Source organism: Micromesistius poutassou, assembly GCF_964030765.1.
Source record: "Micromesistius poutassou genome assembly, chromosome: 14".
NCBI lineage: Eukaryota > Metazoa > Chordata > Actinopteri > Gadiformes > Gadidae > Micromesistius > Micromesistius poutassou.
Window position 1 is genome coordinate 9,279,659 of NC_140284.1, and position 23,202 is coordinate 9,302,860.

General features: G+C 48.9%; 1 protein-coding gene across 2 annotated transcripts; it reads right to left on the minus strand.

Annotated features, from left to right (window-relative positions):
• Positions 1 to 105: 105 nt before the first annotated feature.
• tbl1x (transducin beta like 1 X-linked) lies at positions 106 to 22,498 on the minus strand. 2 transcript variants are annotated; one of them, XM_084478527.1, is made up of 15 exons: positions 22,203 to 22,498; positions 10,756 to 10,860; positions 10,027 to 10,172; positions 8,822 to 9,050; positions 8,051 to 8,183; positions 6,506 to 6,647; positions 6,347 to 6,410; positions 6,131 to 6,228; positions 5,950 to 6,010; positions 5,693 to 5,814; positions 5,248 to 5,322; positions 4,661 to 4,788; positions 3,187 to 3,352; positions 2,676 to 2,777; positions 106 to 2,174 (listed from the first exon to the last, which is right to left on the minus strand). In XM_084478527.1, the coding sequence occupies exons 2-15, from the start codon at positions 10,811 to 10,813 to the stop codon at positions 2,148 to 2,150; spliced, it is 1,551 nt and encodes a 516-aa protein (XP_084334653.1). In that variant the 5' UTR covers positions 10,814 to 10,860; positions 22,203 to 22,498; the 3' UTR covers positions 106 to 2,147. The 2 variants fall into 2 exon arrangements, with proteins under 2 accessions (XP_084334653.1, XP_084334654.1); XM_084478528.1 differs by lacking the exon at positions 22,203 to 22,498 and adding an exon at positions 13,254 to 14,315.
• Positions 22,499 to 23,202: the final 704 nt, after the last annotated feature.

Sequence of the window (23,202 nt, forward strand, 5' to 3'; positions counted from 1 at the left end):
TCAAGTCATGGTTTGAAGCAGCAACTTCAGGGAAATCCTTCCCTCTGTCAACTTTGTACAAAATGTGTACTTCTCCAGCCATAAAAACAAATAAAAACAAAAGGACTCATTGCTTTCTGATATCAAAATAGAGTGATTTATTTGAGACATCGAGTGACTTCATTGTTTTGTCGTTGAAACAGGCGACCAAACCCTGAACAGGGGGGCGGGAAACAAGATGGCGGGTCTCACATCACTGGTTCTTCACCGGCTCCTCGGCCGGCCACGATGGCCGCCGCCACCAGCCCAATTCTCAGTCTGACACAGACAATAATGGCTCTAAGCCAATTAACAAGCCAAAAAAAAACAGTGCGACATCCATCGACGCCAGAGTATGACGAAAATTAAGAGATGAAAAAGAAAACAAACCGACAAAAAAAAAAAAAAAAAAGAATAAAAATCTGCAATAGACCGACTTTCTGCGATTAACGCCCACAATCCGAGGAAAAGCACACTTGCTCCAACAAGTGCGACTGCGACCGTAAGCGAACCGGAGAAAAGGCTCATCAGGGTAACGATGGTAGCTGGAGTCGTGTCCGGTCGTTTTTTACAGCAGACCCCGCCCACCACTAAAGCTCCGCCCCCACCCGGGCCTTCTGGAGCACTAGGTCCTGATCGGGCCGTCAGAGCAGCTGTCTGCGCTGTGAGGGGACCTCAAACCCTCGCTGGCCACAGCAGTACTCGTCTGATGCTTTCATATCGGACCACTCAGTCATCCTGTGCGGGGAGCGTTCAGTAGGCCGGAGGGGAGGGGGGGTGAACGCCGGGGACTGAAATAGAGCCTAGAGTCCACCTGTCAGTGAAAACGCGTGGAAAACCGGGTTCAGCAGGGACATGGGGACCTGGACATGGGGACCTGGACCGGGGACATGACATCTGTGATGGGTGATGAACGACACACGTCCTAGACAGACGGTAGCGGATTGGCCACCAGTACACGGTGAGATCCAACGCGGGGGGGGGGGGGGGGGGTCAAGGATGGGAGCGTGTGTTGCCGTGGTAACGGGCTTCTACAGATGGCCTTAAACTGTACTGTATAGAAGCATATATACACAGTATATAAATCTGTGTTTGTTTCGGTTCAATCAATTGACGCTACTTTACATTCATTCAATTTACATCCGAATTTGAGAAACCGCAGGTAGGAAAAAAAAAAAAAGAACGTCAATAAAACCGGCTGTTGGCTCTTCCTCCTCTCCGAGACCTCGATGTGACGAGGACGAGGATGATGATGAAGGGGCCGCATCTCTTACTGACAACTTTTACGCGTCCGTTTGCAGAGTTTTTTTTTTTTTTTTTTTTTTTAAATCAACAATGACGGTTCTCCGCCACTTAGCTGAAGTAGCAGCGCGGTCGTCGTCGTCGTCGTGGGGACCAATCGTTGTCATCGTCATTGTCATCGATGCTGATCACTCTCATCGCGGAGGCGACGGCGAGGACACGAACATAACAAAAAGAAACAAAATAACAACAACCCTCCATTTCAGCATCGCAAGCGGCGAAGCAAGCACGGCCACGCCCTCTCAGTGGACACACACACACACAGGTGGGCGTCGCCCCGCCGCACCAGGGACACCGGGGGGGGGGGGGGGTGTGGGCACTTCCTGGTTTGGACATAACTTCAAACCATAGGCTAAAAAGACTCGCTAAAAAGAGTGCGATCGGAGGCGAGTCCCGTCGACGTCTGAGCTGCCTTCTGCCCGTCTCTCCCTCACAGCAGTGTCCGTCAAACAGGGGAACACACGCACTCAGGTCCGCTCAGCGCGGAGGCTGACCAGTGTTCGGTGGTTTGTTTTCATCTCTGTCTCCCTTCAGGGCCTGGGGGTCGTGTGTGTGTGTGTGTGTGTGTGTGTGTGTGTGTGTGTGTGTGTGTGTGTGTGTGTGTGTGTGTGTGTGTGTGTGTGTGTGTGTGTGTGTGTGTGTGTGTGTGTGTGTGTGTGTGTGTGTGTGTGTGGGGGGGGGGGGGGGGGGGGGGGCGGCGGGGTGTGGGCGTCCTGTGAGGGCTGATCGTTCACGGTGTTTACCTCGCAGCCCTTTTCATAAACCATTTCAAATGTTTTCCACTGAACAAACACGGTTCGAGGCCAACGTCTCTCGTCTGTCAGGTGTTATTTTCGGAGATCCAGGACGCAGACCTAGAGGGGGAAGGAGGAGAAAGTACACGCCATTAAAATGTCATCTGTCCTTTGTTTTGTTGCCCTTTAGCAGATATGTCACCCACAGCGACTCAGAACTGAGCTGCAGGGCATTTAGCAGAAAGGGTGACGGATCCGTCTGAGGGCCCTCCTACCCACTGCACTCTCCTGTCCTGTCCCAGTTCACCACTAGCAAGACCACCAGCTGTCCTGTCCCAGTTCACCATTAGCCTGATTACCCTACCCACTATCAGGCCCCAGTTCACCATTAGCCTGATTACCCTACCCACTATCAGGCCCCAGTTCACCATTAGCCTGATTACCCTACCCACTATCAGGCCCCAGTTCACCATTAGCCTGATTACCCACTGCACTATGCTGTCCCAGTTCACCAGTAGTTAGATCACCACTGCATTATGCTGTCCCATTTCCAGTTCACCATCAGCTAGGTTCAGCCTGAATGTGTGTCGTGCGTGGCGGCCGTCCGTCTGTCCGTCTTACCGAGCCGTCCGACGCGCTGGCTCCGACCTTGTCCCCCGTGCTGTTCCAGCAGACCTCGAAAATCCCGCCGGTCCCCCGGTAGCTGTGCACCAAGGCCCCGCTCTGGAACAGAACCACCACACACAGAGGTCAACGCCAGTAAACACCAGTAACCACCACCACACACCAGTAAACACCAGTAAACACCAGAAGCCTGCGTTCTCTGAGCACATCGGAGGGATCTCAAGTGGTTGTGTTGTGAGAGATGCTCTCTGAAACACGGCCGCGATACCGAACCAAGTGAGATGGAGAACAGAATCGCATGCAGATCTACCCCCCCCTCCCCCCAGGGGCCAACTTCTAGACTCTGGTCTCCTAACATGCCAGAGTCGACACATCAACTGTCCAAGCAATTTCTTTCATACACCATTTCTCCAATATTTGACCCTCTGACAAATGCTGAGCTCTACCAGTGACTGGAGCCTGGCGGGGTCTCCCTGCCCCGGCCCTTGGACCCCCCAGCACCACCCACCATGGTGTTCCAGATGTGCACAGACTTGTCGAAGGAGCCACTGGCCAGGTGCTGGCCGTCGGGGCTAAAGGCCACGCTGTACACCGGCTCCTGGTGCTTGGTGAGTGTGTGGATGCAGACGCCGCGCTCCACGTCCCACAGCCGTACCGTGGAGTCGAACGAGGCGCTGTGGGGGGACAGGGGAACAGGGTTAGGTCCATGGTTTAGGTTAACCGCCGCACCGTGAGCAGTAATCACTGAATGGCAATGAAGTGATTGAATGTCAGGGTCTCACGACAGTTCAAACGAGGGCATAGAAATAATGTAATGTAAAAAAAATAAAAAATCAGATAATGATCAAGGCATGATGCTGGATGAACCTCTGATAAGATCAATCAAGGGTAGACGGGAAGTGGCCAGGCTGTTTCAGGAGCATGTTGGCTATTTGTTGTTATTCACAGACACACAGTAAACTGGTGTTTAGTGGGATTTTCGCCTCCCAGTCGAAAGGTTACAGTCTAGTCCCCCCAGCTCTCTATATAATGAGATCCATCTGAGATCTCCCCTACCAGGGTCTCACTCACACACACACACACACACACACACACACACACACACACACACACACACACACACACACACACACACACACACACACACACACACACACACACACACACACACACACACACACACACACACACACACACACTTCCAAATTGGACCTTATTGAGATAAAAGTGGGTTTGGGGAAACCTTAATTCTGGGAAATTTTTGTTATTTCTGAAGCCAAAACAACATGAGAATCTGTTTGTCCTGTGAAATAATCTCACAGAATTGTATTAAAGTGAATATTTTGCAGGCATCATTCTGTGTACTGCACAAATACATGGCAACGAAGAGCCATCCAAACTTTAATAACGTATTACTAAAATATTCCAACGATGTGCGAGATTCTCCAGTGCCAGATGCGGTGTGAACGTCTACAGCGTGGGGTGGAGGTGAAGTCTGGCGATAACGAACCAGAGGCCGTCTGCAATTAGCACATCTTCCTCACCCCCGTTATTAGACGTACACGTCTGATCACGCGCAGAGAAGTAAAAAGTAAATAAAAGATTATGAAAAGGGATAGAGTTTAATTAAAATCTATGGCTTATGAAGAGAGCAGTGCGTTTACTAAACGTGTCATTAGCCTCGTAGCATAATTGCCTCATATTTTGGCCAAATTGTGATCTTACCTAACTCTCTCCGAATGCTGCTGATTCACTGTGCCTCATTGGCTGTATCCTAAGCCAATCAGAGTGCTTCTTACATTCCATAATCACTATCTGCCAAAGTCATCTATTTGACTCAATACAAGATTAACCTTAAAATATGACTTAGGCAAGTATGCTATGAGGCAGCAGTTCTACATTCACGTGTGTCCGCAGACTGCCCCAGAACCAGGCCTGACTGAGCAGGGTTTAGGGGGAGGAGTACTGGGGGTGGGACCCACCTGGCGAGCATGATGTTGGCGTTGGGGCTGCCAGTGCTGGGCCCAGTAGGGCTCCACTTGATGGTGTAGATCTCCTTACTGTGGGCCTGCAGGTCGTGAACACACTGGTCCTGCTTCATGCTCCAGATCTGAAGGAGGAGAGGATAAGAGGGGGGAGAGGAGGAGAGCAGAGGAGGAGGGGAGGAGAGGAGGAGAGCAGAGCAGAGGAGGAGAGCAGAGGAAGAGGGGAGGAGAGGAGAGAGGAGACAAGAGGAGAGGAGACGAGAGGGGAGCAGAGGGGAGGAGAGGGGAGGAGGGAAGAAGAGAGAAGAGGAGAGGAACATTGAGTTTAAGATGCGCTAGGTGAGATTTAACAGCCATCATTTGAGGGCAATTTGTTACAAAACGCCACGGCCATCCCTCAGCCATTAGGGAGTTGAATGCTCTGTGAGAACGTCTGTTCTGCTCGACCGCACGCCTCTCTGGAGGAGAACGTTCAGCTCTTGGCTCATTTCTGATCAATCGGTTCATGGAATCGTTCAAAACAAAAACCATGCCGTTACACTTGTTTGTTTCCATCCCGTGTCACACTGTGAGCGCGTCCTCACCTTCAGCGTCATGTCGTCGGAGCAGGAGGCCAGCAGCATCCCTGAAGGATCCCACTTGATGGCGTTCACCTCATTCTGCAGCGCGGACACAACAGGACACACCAATCAGCTCAGAGTACCACAGTACCATGGTAAATGGGCTTACATCCTGCTCTTCTAACCAGTGGCCACTCCAAGAGCTTTACAATTAGAGCCTCACAATCACCGCACGGTGACAGCCCGCACTGCGGGAACCGTTAGGGTGTCTTGCTCAGGGACACCACGACACTTGGCTAGGGGGAGTCGGGGATTGAACCAGCGACCCTCGGTTTACCGGATAACCCGCCGCACCTCCTGAGCCCCTGCTGCTCGGTCCACTGAGGAGCAGGCATACCAATCACGTGATCGAGGTGGTCGGGCTGGGACGGGGCCGCTCCTGGGGACAGGAAGAGGAAGTGATGCTCACCGTGTGGCCCTGGAAGGTCTTGAGCGGTCGGTCGCTGCCCAGCCGGCACACGTGAATGCACATGTCCGTGCTGCAGGAGGCGAAGGTGGTGTTGTTCTGCCAGTCCACGTCCAGGGCAGGGGCTGGGGGGAGAGGTCACATGGGTTACAAACAAATCCAGCCATGGTCAGGTAGGGGGGGCCTGTCATGGGCATGACATACATACCCCCCCCACATATGTGTGTGTGTGTGTGTGTGTGTGTGTGTGTGTGTCTTACCTGAGTGGAAGGGGAACTGCTGCTTAGCCTCCCCCGTGTGTGCGTCCCAAATGATTGTCGTCTGGAAGTGAACAAAAAAAAAAAAAAATAGGTCAGATTAAATCAAAGCCGGAGAGAGTGAAGACGTCTCCCCGCTGAAGCGAGCGTGACAGCCGTGAGACGTGACATCTTAGTGAAGTACCTTATCTACACCGGCGCTGAGAATAGAGTTCCCCTTCTTGTTCCACTTCAGCGCAAAGATGGGCCCCTTATGCTGACCCAGCGTGCTGGCCAGGTTCCCTGCGGGACGACAGATCCCAGACTGCTGCGTTAGAAGATGAGCATCAAGGGCTCAGACAGACCGGGGTCAGGTGGCCCCGTGACACCACAGATCAGATTAAGATTCAATCACACCCACCGTCCTTCGTCCAGATCCGTGCGAAGCCGTCGTAGGACCCGGTCGCCAGGAGCGTCCCGTCACTCTGGGAACGGAAAGAGGAGCGTTTTAGTGCCGCGCCGCAGACGGCCAGACATATGGACAGATGACAATCAGTCTGCCCGGGGAGCGGGTCCTTACATTCCAGTCCAGCGAGGTCACGTCTTTGTTGCTCGGGACGTCTTGGCCGCCCTCGCGGATGCAGTGGCGCAGGACCAGCTGGGTGGAGCTGGAGGAGCCGTTCTCGTTCAGGTTCCAGATCCGCGCCGTGGAGTCCCCCGAGCTGGAGGAAACAGACAAGAGGCGTCAGGGGTCAGGCCTCGCGTGCTGGAGCCGGTGTAAACCACATAACAGTAACCCATGTGTACAAACACAGGCCCTAGACTAGGGATGCACCGATCCGATATTAGGATCGGATTTCGGCCCCGATATCAACATTTTAGCTGGAGCGAGTATCTGTAAAAGCAAACCGATCCGTCCCTTTTTAAATAATATTTTAAAACATATTACGCGCCACGGGCTACGTCATGCATGCCGCGACGCGCGAGCATTGAGTGGAGTTGCTGCGACAGACCTGTCCTTAAAACAACCCTAAACGTTTGTTTTCAGAAATGTGCAACTCACCGAGTGGTTAGTGGTGTTTGTTGATGTTCCAAATCAAGTATCGTAGCGAAATACTGTTTCTGTCATGTTTTATTTGGCATTTTGTAAATCGCATTGAAACGGAAACCGGGCCGAAACCAGAAATGGGGCTGTTTACGTTTGGTTGTAGTCTTTTCGCTCGGTTCTCCACATCAACAGTAGGGCTAGACCGAGCGAAAAGCAATGCATTTGTATTTATTTTGTATGTTTAATAGTTCATTCATTTTTATTTGTTTAATAGTTCACCAAATGTTTACCGTTACAATTATTTACTTGAATATAAATGCTGATCCATAGATTATTGCTGCTGTTGCACATTTTTCTGAACTTTTGTAATAAATAAATGGTTCATTGCATTAATTTATGTAATAGTTCATTGCATTAATTTGTTTAATCTTATTACATTTGTCTCAGGAAAGAAAGGTGTAGTCACCCAATGCCTTCAGTATGTTTGTCCTGTTGAGGTTTGTAGTTTCTTAAATCAACAATGATATCGGATCGATATTGGGTATCGACCGATACGCAAGGCCCCAGCATTGGTATCGGCATAGGAACTGAAAAAGTCGGATCGGTGCATCCCTACCCTAAACCCACATCCCAGAACCCTGATGGGTTTGATCCTTCACCTGACCCAGAAAATGGGACGGCTATTTAAGAAACCCAGTGGAGCACAATGTCCTGGCAGAGGAGAGGAGAACTGTGATTCACAGGAGAGGAATGAATGGCGGTTTAAACAATTCCCCTGAACAAAGAGAGAGAGGGAGGAGGAGAGACAAACAGAAAGAGAGGGAAGGAGACAGAAAGCGAGAGGGGACAGTGGGGGAAAGAGACTGAGAAAGAGAGACAAGAGTACGAGACAGATGATAGTGAGAGAAAGGGAAACAGAGAGAGAGAGAAAGAGACAGGAGAGAGAGTCCGAGGGAGACAGCGAGAAAGAAAGGAGAGAGAGTAAGCGGGAGACCGAGATAGAAAAACACAGGAGAGGGAGACGAGCAGAGAGAAGGGAGTAAGACTGAGAAAGGGGAGGGAGGGAGGGAGACTCACCCAGAGGCCAGCAGGTCGCTGACCGGGTTCCAGGCGCAGATGAAGACCTCGGATTCGTGTCCTCGGAGCACGGTGGCCTTGCTGGCTGGGATCTCCACGTCCAGGTCCAGGTCCATGGGCTCCCCGTGGTGGTCTGAGGGGGGACCACCAGCCACACACTGTTAACAAGCTCCTAACAAGGTCCGCTTTGAACGCTACATCAACGCTGAGGAGAAGTTTTTATGCATCTTAATCTGAAAGTCCTGATCACCGGCGGTATACAAACCGCCATGTTAATGACACCATGCCACACGTAAATATGTGTGCGAGTCCTGAAGGACGGCTTCATTCATTCTCTGACAGTTTAGTCTCCTCACAGTAAACCATCTCTGCACCCATCCCTCACTCTCCTCTCTCTAGCCTCGGCTACATCTCCGCCTTCACCTTCCTAAACATCTGCTGCTGCTGTTTATTGTTTTGAGGAACCAGCAGAGAGAGACATATTTGTGTAACTTGAGACATAGACATAGGATGATAGCATGTTTACTTCAGAGCTGCGCCTTCAGAGCTGCACCTTCAGCCTTGTAGCAGCTGTAGTTGGAATCTCCTTACAGTTAACCGACCAGCACCGCATCACCGGTTTAAAATGTTTTGCCTGTATGTATGTAGGTTCCTGTGCTCACTTACAAGAATGTTGGCACTCATCTGGTAAGATACCAGCTTCTTCCAACCATCACAAACAAGAACCTCCCTAACCAGAGCCCCTGAGAGCCCACACAGACCCCCACTCACTCATGGCGTGCGTGCCGTTCTCCTCGCCATTGACCGGGGTCTCTCCGTTCTTGGGCGCCATGGCCTGGTGGGCGGGGCTGGGCGTGGCCATAGTGCAGGCCCCTCCCCCCTGCTGCTGCTGGGCCAGCTTGTCCCGGAACGCCTGCTGGCGCGACTGCACCACGTCCGGCATCACGGCGTCGATGAGCGACAGCGATTCGATCGGCCGCCCATCAAACACTGTGCCGTCCTGATAGAGAGAGAGGGGGCGGGGCAACGCTGTGGTCACATGACTTTAATACGGCAGGTGAATCTGTGTGTTCAGTGTGATTGTTGAGTTATAGTAGAACCATCAAGGGCTGCTTGATTATTGAAAAATCACAATTATTTTGGTCAATCACGATTCACGATTATCACGATATCACAAACGATTATTTTTGAGTTTGAAAACATGATGCATTTATTCAGCATTTCTCTCCAAAAACAACACTTTGTAACTGAGAACAAAGATGTATCCAGCTGTTCATTTTTAAAATTTCTATAAAACAGTGAATGCATAAAACAAATATACTTAAAAAAAAGAAAATTCTAAAATAAATTGTTTCAACTCGATTATATTAGTTTGGAGATAGTTTGACCCAAAAAAAATCGAAATCAGGATCAAAATTTGATTAATCGCACAGCCCTAGAACCATCCACAGTCTCTCCTGGCCTCATGGAGACCTCGCTTCACAACATTGTTTGTCCACATCACTGTGTTGTGCTGACTGCTGGAGAGCATTAGTGGGAGTGAGCCACTGGTTCTCTCCTGCAGTCAATGAGCCAAAGTGCTACGGCAGATTGTTTAGGTTTGGGAGAGGCGCGCCCATCGACAGAATCGGGACAATAAGTCGTTTTGACGAAATTTCTTGGCAAGTTTGATGGGTTTAAGTGAAGCCAGAAGAGACGCCTAGGATGCTATAATCACCAGGTTTCAGACAGGTTTGGCTCTTTAAACCCCAGGAGAACATTGTATTTTAATTAAACATGAAAAAGGTTGACATCTTTGATTAATTTAAACAGTCCAAAAAGCCACGTTATCTTCCCTTACAGCTGTTAACGCATTTCAAATAAACTCTGCGTTTCCATCGAATTAAGCTACTGTCCTTCTCGTCCGGTGGGTGTGCAGCGTCACAGCATCTCTGAGGACCTCCTTCAGAACACCTTCTCCACCTCCTCCTTCTCACCTCGTTGATGCTGATCTCCGCCTCCACATACTGGAGGCCCTTCTGCAGGATGGAGATCAGGGCAGCAGGGGGCACCAGCGTTCCGTTGATGTTGGACTGGCTGATGTGGCTCTCGATGCCAAAGGTGAACGCTGAGTGGGAGAAACCTGGAGCCAAATTGAATTAATTAGGCGGGGGAGAGCCAAATAAAAACCTGGACTGTACACAAACAAACGCAGAGCAAACATCCTTGTGGGGGCGGGGTTTCTCACCCCCCCCCCCCCCCCAGGGTGAGAAACGAGCTGCAGATGGAGAGAGACGCGTCCTTTGTGCCGACAACGTATAACATGGTCAATGTAAACGTCAACATGTTTAAGGTGATACTTTTAACATGCGTGCCAGGCAGCGTCCATTTTGAATGGTCAGAATGCAGACGTCCTCACCACTCTACATTAAGAGTGGATGGGCGGGGTGTCTGAATCCAAATCAACCTGGAGTAGTGATGTTTACAGTATCCTGCATTCCAAGCTACAAAACAAACCACGACGGGCCCTACAGCAAAACAAAGGGGCACTGTGGGTCGGCCGTGTGCGTTGTTCTCATGTCACACTGAAGACATGAGGTGGTGAGATCTTTGTCAGAAGATGCACCCCTACTTCCACTGTTTCAATTTTGCACAAAAGAACACAGAGATCCCATAACAAAGAACTCAGGACGTGTGCATGTGTGTGTGTGTGTCTCTCTCTCTACCTGACTCCTGAAGATATCTGTACACCAGGAAGTTCACCTCGTCGCTGGTTATACTCATTTTAGTCGGGCAGCTAGCAGGCGGCACGCAGGAAGGCTTGGCTCACCCTGGGGAGACAAGGTGGAGGAGGGGGAGAGGTTAGAGTGGTGCTGGTCTGGGTGGGAGTGATGAGCGAGACTCTTCCCACGTTATGCTGTTCATCTGGCCCGAGCTGAGACGCATTGTGTGCCCTGTCTGTGGTTGTGTTTCTGAACACACACACACACACACACACACACACACACACACACACACACACACACACACACACACACACACACACACACACACACACACACACACACACACACACACACACACACACACAGTTCTGCGGCCATCGCCCCAGAACCCACCTATAGGGGCTCAGACCAAGCAGCAGAGCGGTATTTCAAACCGGTTCTCAATGAAATACATTGAGTCTGAAATACCCTCCTGCTAAACACTGGTGTCTGTGACCATTTGGCACAGTGCAGCGGCAGGTGGCATGTGATTGGCCGGCCAGGCCAGAGGAACAGGGAGGATATTGAACCGGCTCCTCTGCACGACAGACAACAACAAACAGAGTGAGAGGCAGCCCGCAACATGAGTCTCTGGAATAACCTGGAGGACAATGAGAGACGAGAAGATACTTGAACATCGTGGTGTTCATAGGTGGATCTGTTTGATTTTCTGTACAAGATGTACACTCAATGTATTGACTATCCATGACTGGGGATAATCCCATTCTAAGGGAACTAAAGTATCCGTTGTTAGTGGTGTGTAAACAAAGAGGAACCCCAGAACAGCTGCAAGGCACATTATAACGGTGAAGGTTTAAGGTTTGACTTCAATCTACTTGGAGAGGAGCAACATGAACCGAGGAGCATCTATGAAACCATGGCTGGGCAGACCGCCACCACAGAGTGGAGAGTAAGGAGAGTAAGAACAGAGTGAGAACAGAGCGAGGGATGCGTGGAACACTCCTCCACCGCCTTTAAGGACCCACTCAGGTTCCCCTCTGGTAGCGTAGCAACAAGCGGGAACCGAGGAAAAGCACACAGAACCGTGTTGTGCCAATTACCAGCCGGCACGCCGCCCCACGTGAATTATTTACTCCTCCGACCGAGGGCCATTCTTCCAGAGGGGGGCCGGCCGCGCCGAGCATCAGGCCCAGGACGGGACCTCGCTTTGGAGCGCAATCAGAGCGTGAGGTTTCCAGGGGACCGGTCCTTCTGTTACATCAGGACACGCCTGCCAATCAACATCTCACTGACAGCAGACTCACGGCAGCAGAGCACAATGAAGAGCTGAGGCTCGGGCCTGCAGTACCGGAGAACAGCACCGTCTTCACGGCCCTCCGGTGACTGAGTCACATGTTTACTCCATTGTACGGTGTGATGACCAGCGTGGTCATGTACCAAGAAACACGCATGGCAATGCCAAGGATATGACTCCCCCTCCGACCCGAGCGGACACATCCAGCCAAACACTAAAGGGTGCACAGCTCCTTCTTACGGGAATCAAACACGTTCCAGGCTCTCCACCCTCCACCCTGAGAGGCTCTGGTAGGCCACACCGTGTCCCATCGTTGTTTCGTTAGACCCAGAGTGACAGAGCGGCCCGCGGCCACACTGCAGCAGAGACCAGCCCTCGCCAAGCCACTGGCAACATAATGGAGCGGTTGTGTGACGGGGAGGCCGCCCCCAAGCACTGCGTCCTCCATGGTTGTAAATCCCTGTGTCAGATGGGTTTGATAGAAAAACCAGCAATTACACGACCACACCCTCCAAGGAAGAGAAAAGCCAAACTCTTCTTCCAGGGAATCGGCCTCTGAGATTTAGCCACCGGGCCTGGAGACTAGTGGTACGGTACACATTTCAAATCGGAAGGCCACCGAAACCAGTGACAGGAGGCATGGGTCTGCATGGCTGCTTTAAGAGGGGACCGAGAAGTGTGTTTAAAGAATAAATCTGCGATGAATTCTATTTTAGTATCGTCCTTTATGAAGAATGACCTTATGTTTTGGACGTTTATGCATGTGTTAACGAAGACACAACTTGATATGCAAAATAGCTGTCGTGTGATCAGTCACTTCATTATCCCGTACACCCGCGGTGGGATGCCAACACACGGAATATATTAAAGAGAATACCAAACTTAAAATAAAAGAGCAAAATGAATTTGCTACCACATATAAATTGAGGCACCATTAAAAGTTCTTACAGGGTTTGTCCATCCATCAATGCATCATAGGATCTTTCATTGGCGATACGCCGTCATATTAGGCGGACTCAAGAGAATTGTAGTACTGTAAAACCCAAAATAAACTTAAACACAACCTAAGCCAAGGAAAACTTTGTTTTGCCACTTCTCGCATGATAAAATGCTGGGGGAGTTTCAAACACAGCGCTGTCTCCCCATAATGACAAATCACTGAGAAAAATGACCAAACAATGACCAAAAAAACACTACTACCAACCTAATAATTCACATTCCAGTGCTCCTATGCTTCAAAATGGATCGGAAGCACAGGAAGAGGCACAGCAGGACGGTCCATGTTGGAAGCACAACGGAATGGACCTTGTGATGTGCATTACGATGTTGAAGCCCTATTCCATTCTCAACAGTCGGTGTACAGCAGCACCAATACTGACAGTCCTCCAGATTCCAACCCCGGCCTGAATAAATACACAAGAACAAACACAACGATCCATCGCCAAACCATTTGGGTGACGTCTCGTCAGTGCTCTGTGTCGAAGCCTAAACTGCACCCTGCTGGGAGGTGACGAGGATCCCATCTGTGGCCCCTTGAGGTCACCGGGGCCCGACCCCGAGTGACTGGCCTGCACACTGTTACTTAACTACAACAATTACTTAACAGCCCAAAGTGTAGTACGGGCTCCCTGGCCAGATCACGCTTGCAGCGAGATACAGGCGGTAGTCAAACTAGGGCACGTAAACAGCATTAGTCATGCATGGACCTGTGGAAACCGAAAACGCCAGCCCCCGCTCCGTTTTCAGTGAGCTGCTTTTAAAATAGACTTGGAGCCTAACAGCATATTTGAAGAGCGGGTGTGAAGAAAATGGCGCGTGTTGGCTGATTTCCATCATCCCCACCCATTCATTATTTACGATAGCAGAAGCATTCCTCGAATCCTTTGTTCAGCCATAGAGTACAAGATTTAAACTCAAGGACCACCACAAGGACCCTTTAAACCAACAACCTGACATAGCAGGGATTTAAACATTGCATTCAAAACACAACATGACTGTTGGTTCATTAAGCAGGTGCCTTTATATATTGTACTGACTCAACTCTAGGACTCATTTTAGGACCAGCTCGGCCAAACCTGCCTACAGTTATACTGTGTGGATTCAGTCACGACCCAGAACCCGTTGTCTTGGAATCGAACTCCAACCACATCCTGCCCTTGTACAAAGTGGACTCACTTTCAATCTAAAACCAACAACTCTCCATCGCTGAACCAAAGATGATGACGATGCAGGCGGGCTTAACATTTGAACCAATAACATCATGACATGTTTCCTTAACCCTGGCATCATGACAGCTTCCCCTCCCCCTCAGAGCCTGTAACGGGTTAACCCACAGCTGGCTAGCTGGTTTCTTACCCGCTTTGACGAGATGCAATCAAACCCTGACGTTTGGCAGAACATTCATCCTTTGTATCCTGTGATAATTACTCCTTCTGCTCGGAGATACATACATCATACTGCTCATAGCTGTGAATGCAACTCATCTCTCATTGTGTAAATACACGTGCAATTCTTGCACACATCTATTTTTAGAGTACCCCTGGTAATGGAAACACTTTCTGCCAAGGTTGATGAAGTAGTACTCCGAATCGGAATTCTAAAATATTCTTCTAAAAAAGGGAAGTCATAGTGTGCTTCAGTTAAAAAGATTGATACGCTAAGGGCCTGTTAAGACTTATATTAAAACCTATTTGTTTTTTGGCATCAAACCAAGATCTCAAAGTCCATTCATGCTCACACAACACAGAATATAAAACGAAAATATTCTGAAAATATTGTACAATTCCAACACCAGCAGACCAGCAGTGAGAGAGAGGCGCTCGGAATGAGCAGAAGGCAGTGCTGCGTTCTATTCTCGCATGGCGGGAGCCCATTTTCTCCTGAACAGTCACCCCCAGACAGATGTGCAAACAAGACCTGGAAACAGCAGCCATTTTCTCTTGAACTGCTCTGCTGAGTAAAACCCGCCTTTGAAGCCTTTGGTTGGGGCTGAAGGGTGGGGGCTCGGCAGTGGGGGAGGGGATGTGGAAGTGGGGGGAGGAATGGGGGAGGGGGAGGGGGGAGGGGGGAGGGGGGGATGGGGGAGGGGAGGGAGGACGAGATGAATAATGAACCCAGAAGCAGGTAGCCACAACAACTGCTTGTTCATTTATTCCTCTCCTTTCTGAATGAGTCATTTAGCACCCTCGATGTAGGTCAGGAGGCTGGGAGCGAGATGGGGCCGAGGGGGGTGGGGGGGACACTTCTCACATACGAGCTGCGGGGCTGGCAGCGTGTTTAGCGTCTTCTGCTGCTGCCGGCTGTTTGACAGTCTTCTGACGCTGTGTTGTATAGGAGTGAGTGGTACACCCAGTACCGCCACAATCTCATGAGCCCAGTGACAACAGCTAGCCGAATGCCCTTAAAGACGACCGCCTCCTCACTCTCTCCCTGCCCAGTCAGAGTATTGCATCATCCCCACCGCCGGTGACAATGGGGCCGGTTTCGATTTAGCAATGCGTAAAACACATCCCCCCCCACCGCCGCGCGGGTCCCATAGAAACACACTTAATGTACATTCTTTTGTTTAACCAAAGCACGGTGCAGGAGATGGGGTGTTCCCCCGAACCCTCCCCCCCCTCTGGGGGAGGAGAGGGGGAGGGGAGGGAGGATCACTAGGAGGGAGGAGGGAGGAGGGGGAGGTGTTTGGTGGCATTAGCTCCTACACCACAGACCCAGGGCAGAACTATGATCCTGTCGGCCGCCGAAAGCCATTAGCATCTAATAGAAAACGACAATCCCCCACAAGCATATTGACATCGTTTGACATTCGTTCTCTCTCTCTCTCTCTCTCTCTCTCTCTCTCTCTCTCTCCCTCCCCCATAACCGCCAAAAGGCCGTCAGCAGGCAGTGGGGCTTAGCAACGTGGGAGGAATGTTGAAGACAACACACCACGTGGGGTCTTATCGCCAGCCATCGGCCGTTCAACGCTACGTGCCCTGCTATCGCCCCATCTCCACTTCCTGTGAGACTGCCTGCAGAGATCAGATTACGGCGAAACACCCCAGAAAAAAAACAAACACACACAGGTGGAGAGCCACGAACAGGGGAGAGTCCACGGAAAGAGCTGGACTACTGCACCAAAAAGCCTATAAAAGGAGACGCGTTGTGTGCAACACATTTGACTATCTACTCGCCCTGCCCATCCCCCACCATCTCCACCAAAGAACTAAATGTTCTCGTTGGTGCACAAGAGATGAGTCTCAGCTTCAAAACATGTCCTCCTCGTCATGGAGCGAGCTTCACGTGGGTCACCTGACTGATCGCTGGGGGACGGTGGAGCCGCACTCGTCTAAACGCTGGTCTCCTTCGTCTCCACTGGTAATTGGTTAACGAAGAGTGCGTCAGGGCATTACCGTTAATACATTTCTCAATAGAAAAAAAAGGGATATTTCCCAATCTTCAAAGCCCTCTTGTACGGGTGGTTCAGTAGTGCAGGGCCGTCAGCGTTTTGCTCCTTGTTCCGAGAAGCAGGAGGGTGAGTACTCAGAGAGGATGGGATTTTTGGGACACTGAAAAAAAAAAAAAAAAAAAATGGTTGCATTGCTCAATATGAGCAAGCAATGCGTATTGCAACAGAATTACCTCACAGATCTCTTTTGTTCCCTTCGCATGCACAGCAGAGCAGGAAGCCGCCCATCGACCAAAAGCATGTGCGCTGCATTTTAATAACAGCAATAGGTTTCTCTGTGTGAGCTCTAGCCCTTCCTCCAGGTTCAATCGAGTCCAGCCGGCTCTTCAACCGGCCGTGGACACGTCCCCAACAAAGGAACCCATTTGCTGTTCAATAATTCATTTGTGTGTGTGTTTGTGTGGACAACAAATACTCAGTATAATGTTTGTTTAATGAATTAGACGCTTAAAATCTAGGCCACTTAAACTAGACGAAGCCACTAAGGTTTGCATATTTAATCCAATTATGTAGCATGATGATAATGCGCCATGAGTCTTGCATACACGGGGCTAAACTGGTCCCCCAAGAACAGAACATTCATAAACGATATGAATAGATCAGGAGGAAATCATGTTCCACGTACCTTGTAAATGGCTGAATGATTATTCTGTGCTAATAATACTTTTTATTATCTAGGATCTCTATCTGGAAATTAAACAAAAAAGCCTCACCAACACACACATTAAAACCACGGCCAAGGTTTTTGTATTTATGTTTTCGTCCAAGATCTGGAGCATTGCAGAAATACGGCGCGGCACACATTGATACACCAACATAGGTTATAAAACTGTTGCTATGGCGACCAGAAGATCCTGCCTCTCCCCCGTCAACAGCTGCTCATGCCACAGCAAAGAGTCTCTCTCTCTCTCTGTCTCTCTGCCAGACTCACTCTCTAAAGGGTGATCTTCATTCTGAACCATACCTGGGATTCACAAGGCACATGCAGGTAACACGACCCGTGGGCTACACACAATGGCTTCCCTTCAGCAGGCATGCGTGTCCCTCATCGATGGACAGTGTGTGGGACACACACACACACACACACACACACACACACACACACACACACACACACACACACACACACACACACACACACACACACACACACACACACACACACACACACACACACACACACACACACACACACACACGTCAGAGTAGTTGGATATTATAAATTAAGTAGTTCCAATATTCAGTGTCCTACAATGGATTTGATTTGACATTTTTGTTCCCCACAGTCTTTGGGACCTCTATATACCAGCATTAGACAATGCATATAGAATCACTTAGGAAAACCAAACTATTTCAAAGCTGAATTAAATTCTAAAATCATAACATGAAGGAAATATGCCAAAGTGAAACAAAACGAGAGCAAATGTTCTCGTCAGTGCCAGCAGCTAACTGCCGCTAAATTGAGCATGTCTAAAAAGGGGTGGTTTAAAACAGATTTCCACAAACCGAGTTATTTCCATCCAAAGCAAGACCAGGCCAACTGCTCTACAACAACCAAAGACACAGAATCTTCACTGTGGAAGCAAGGCCGAAATGCCTTGTTTCAATCAAAACGTTAAAGGGTACGGGATACAACATAGACAACAAATACCACAAAACACCATGATAGAAATTGTTCATCCATTTGAGGAGGTTTTCCATTTATCACAGATGCAGTCGCAGCTCGTTTTACAGTTGCTTCCCTTGTTCAGGATCACATTGACCAAAGAGAAGTCCCGTTCTTGTCTGGGGAGGCCTGCCCTTCCTCCTGGCTTGGAGAGGATTCATTTTCCTGCAGGACAATGATCTTAACATCCATCAAATCCACACCAAACTTGGAGGCCAAGGAACACTACGGACTGCTGACTTGAACGTCTTCCTGGGCCAAACCCCAGCCCGCTGGACCATGTTGGGAATATTTTAGGGAAAGAAGACAAAACTGTACTGTAACCCACTTTTAAATACCGCCACGGTCTCTGGAAAGATGTGGATTCTTCCAGATCAAAGTCAACAAATGCAGAGGGCGGCACATTTCATGACAATCCAAGACGTGTAATGGTTGCTCATCAGTACAAGGCGAGGAAAACCAAAAACCGGTCTTAATTTAAATAGTAATTCACACTTTCCTTGGCAGACGAGACACACCCTCCCACCGAGCATTCTGCCCTCTTTGTCCAATCTGGCGAATGATTAACAAACTCTCTTTGTGTAATGATTTACGGATAAATCTAGTGGCGTTGTTCGAACAGCACTCCTGACTTGGCTGCCGTCCATGCCTGTGTGATTGTGTGGTATGTGAGCCACCATGAGGAGCCCAACGCCAACACAGGTTACACACTGTATAGCGTACCAAGGGCCACTGCTGTGCTGTTCCTCTGCGGCCCTGAAGCGCTCTGTATAGAGGGCGGCTCACACCCGCAGCAGAACTCAAAGCCTCCGTTCCAAGGCCTTTCCTCCACAACGACCAGATAACGAAACCCCTGACTGCACTTTCCCAAGGTCACCCACAGAACGGCTCCAGTCACTGTTGAGTTTTGCTTTCATTCTTTGAGAGCGTATTGTCAGCACTTGTTGGGAAATAGAAACGGTTAACTAGATTGCACAAAATACATACAAAATAATTGAAAGAGGTATCATTGTATCCAAATAATAAATCAATATTATCCAAAAAATACAGATAGATTAGTATGTATTCCTGGATGATAAACCACCAAAAAGATGCTTCAAATGCTTTCACTAAACTTTGGAGGTACAGGTTTCTTCCAAAGGCCTAAAAGACCTCCTTTAATGCCCGACACGTATAATAGATACAATCGATTCCTTTTTCCTTGAAAATGATAGAGGCCTGATCATACAAAGGACTACACACACAGAAAGAAGATAACTTGATTGTAGTGTCCTGTCAATGGCTTACACTTACAAATTCGACAAACAATGAGGCCAAAGCACAAGGCAAGAATGATTATCAGAACTAGAATTTAAAGAAACACCACTTTCCTTGAAGCAGCAGTGAGTACTTGAGAAGGCTGTTATTTCAAGGGAAATGTTCCTTTGCCAATTGGCATGCGGCCTAAACACACTACATGCGTTTTTCTTTTTAAGGGTGGGGGTGGTGTAGCTATCATAAATAAATACTGCTGCAGAAATATTTGAGAAGTCAGATAAACTGCAGGGAGGCTTTGACGCTGGCCTTTCTCTGGGACCTCCATGCCCAGCTGGCGAATCCACCACCGACCTCTGAACCACAACGCTAACTCAACACACCGCCAGGGTCTGCCGTGGGACCTCCATGGGCACAGTACTCCCGTCCCAAAACACCAGCTCTGGGCCTTCTTCACCACGCGGCCATCTTGGTTCTAATCTCTAGCCGGTGGGAGAACTGAACACGGAATCCCGGATCCATTCCCCCACCAGGCTAATATGGAGCCAAGATGGCCGCAAGTGGATGAGGCCCATTGGAGGGCATATTTGGATTACCAGAATCCATTTGGGCTCTAAGTGAAAGGACTGACTTGAGGCCAATCCTCAGAGATGACTCATCAATCGCTTCAGAAGCCACCACTGAGATCAGAGGCTGAGCGGGTACATTTCAAATCTTATCAAAAAAAAAGACCACTGTCCTTGTGGGCAATCATGTTATCCATTTAGCACTCCAGGGAATCGATCCAGAGTTGTACACTCTCTTTTTAAAGCATTGGATCAAAATAGTAGTAGTAACATAGCAGCCACACAACACCAACAGAGTAGCCACGCAACATCAGAATAGTAGCCACACACCACCAAAAGAGTAGCCACACAACACCAACAGAGTAGCCACACAACATCAGAATAGTAGCCACACACCACCAAAAGAGTAGCTGCACAACACAGTATCAACACAAAACCAACAGAGTAGCCACACAACACCAAAATAGTAGCCACACAACACAGTATCAATGCAAAACCAACAGAGTAGCCACACAACACCAAAATAGTAGCCACACAACAACAAAAGAGTAGCCACACAACACCAAAAGAGTAGCCACACAACGCCAACATAATATCCACATAAAACCGACACAGTATCCACACAGTTTCCTGTGAACACAACGCTGCCTCAGATGGCTGAGGCTCCAGGTCTGCATGCTATCAGGTTCACACCCTCCATACCAGGTTGTAGACCCAAACGATACGAGTTACCAAAGACTTAACACCACAACCCTAACGGCCGGCAGCCCTCCAGAGTGAACAGAGCTACAAAACGGGCCAGGGTACCCAATTAGACCCTAATAAAACGGCTTTGTTCCTTTAACAGAGAGCAATCAAACTATTTTCCAAATGACGGTGACTAAAACCTTGACCTTTACTGCGCATGCTCAAATCGTCTGACCCATAGTCTTTAGAAGATGTTATCATATTCAATCTTTCTCCATCTTTTTAAAAAAGAGGGGGTGATTAGCCTTAAGAAAAAGCCTGTAAAATGATGCTAGATGGATTCAACTATTCGCTAGTTCCCAACCCTAGGGTGGAAGGGAGGAGGGAAGGTGATATGACTGGAGTGAAAACCTCAAGGTAAGTCAACATAGTTCCATGAAAGCAGTGCCAAGGTCGCCCCCGGATCTCTGCGCTATGGTATTAATGTCCCTATGTGAGGGATACTATGGCATGGCCAGGGAAGGGACACCATACCCCAACTAGAGATGTAGGACCAGAGAAGACACGCAACTACAGCTTGAGAGAACACAACAATCACACATAGCTGCCCTTGGGTTGAGCATAGTCCAATTCTAGTCTGTCCTAGTTTGGCATGCTTCCATTTTGAATATCAGTCATTTAGGCCTTAATACATGCACATATTTACTGATCATACACATTTGGATGTTAGAGTAACCGTTGACGCAACTATGCTGTGTGCCCTATAGTTTGATCTTACATGCAAAATAGATTAAGTTCAGAAAGATGGATGGGAATAAAAATATGACCAACATCATGCACTAATAACCTAGTGGAGGAAGACTGGAAACATCCATCTTTGTTCATGACAGATATCGTTAGCAGAGCCTCAACCAGCACCCTGAGAAGTGACACTCTTACAGCCACAGTTAAAATTCAGTGGCAACATCTTGTACAGTTAAATGTAGACTCCCCCACCCCACTGCACATGCGCAGTCTGCATGGCACAGTGGAGCATATCACTGCCATGTCACTTTTACTCACCATTCACAGTTCAAAGGGATCATTGCTACTTTTTTGATACATTACTTTAGGGGTAATGTAGTCGACATCACACAATTAGCCAACACAAAGTTGTCTATTTCCATCTTCAAAAAGTTGTTATGATTTACAACTTAGCCTTTTGATGTTAGAAGAGTACGACATTAGTTGTACGAGTTGTATTTCAAACAAAGCGATTAAAACGGGAACTAGGGCATTCATTTCCACACACGTGTGAAGTCTCAAATGTGTGTGTGTTTGCTCCATTGCTCGTGTGTGTATGCGTGTGTGTGCACGCGCTCATGCTGCTTGCTTCGCGTGCCGGTGAAAACGTTACCATCGCGACAATAACTAATTTTACGAAACATAATTACCTTTACCTTACACGCTCCCCCTAATAAACGCACGAATTTGTTCCGACGTCTGCGTAAAAAACCGTCGATAGTAAAAGCGAGAGCTCGTGCTGCTTACCTTTGTACCAGAGTGAGCTCGTGGTGTCGGCCAGCTCTTCCTCTTCCACGAGCGGCACCTCCAACTTCAGCGAGCCAGCGACGACTTTCCTCCCATTCTGCTGATTATTATTATGATCATATCTCAAGTTCCCGACGCGGTTTAATCACGCTGGCGACTTTGTTGGGGGTGAGGGGGGGGGGGCGGTGTGGGGGTTTATGCATATAATGTGTTCACACGCTCACGCACGCGGTTTATTGACTCGAGTCAGCCGCCGTGTGTAAGTGACGACCCAAACACGCTCGCTCTCTCCTGGAGTCCCAGCCTTCTGAGGGGAAGGTGGAGAGACAGCAGCGACTCATGGGGGGGGGGAAGAGAGAGAGAGAGAGAGAGAGAGAGAGAGAGAGAGAGAGAGAGAGAGAGAGAGAGAGAGAGAGAGAGAGAGAGAGAGAGAGAGAGAGAGAGAGAGAGAGAGAGAGAGAGAGAGAGAGAGAGAGAGAGAGAGAGAGAGAGAGAGAGAGAGAGAGAGAGAGAGAGAGAGACCTTAAACCATTTATTTTAACTGACTTTAATCGGTCATTGAGCATTGCATGAGCAACAATATGTGATAGGAGTGGTTGTCAGGAAATCAAATAGCACTTTATAAAATAAGACGATAATATTTACATAATATGTCACAACAAATGTTGTGAGCCCACGGCTATCGTTTCTAAATTCATATCCCACAATAGTAGTTAGATATTTTATATTTAAATAATCGTATAGAATTGTTCGTGGAAGCATAACGGACGTTCATTTGGCGTAACAAACTAAAGTACGTCGGCTATAGTTTATTATTTCCCCGAGAAAAGACGGATAACCTTGCTTAGTGTTGGCGTCATAATCATAGCGCTGTTTTTACGGCTTCAGTAGCGGAGATCTTCGCTAAAACGCAAACTGGAGGACGAAGTGGCCTCTGAGCCGGCTCCCCTCCCCCAACCCCCCTCCCCCAACCAAACGCTGTGTTTTGCGCCTGGCCGGT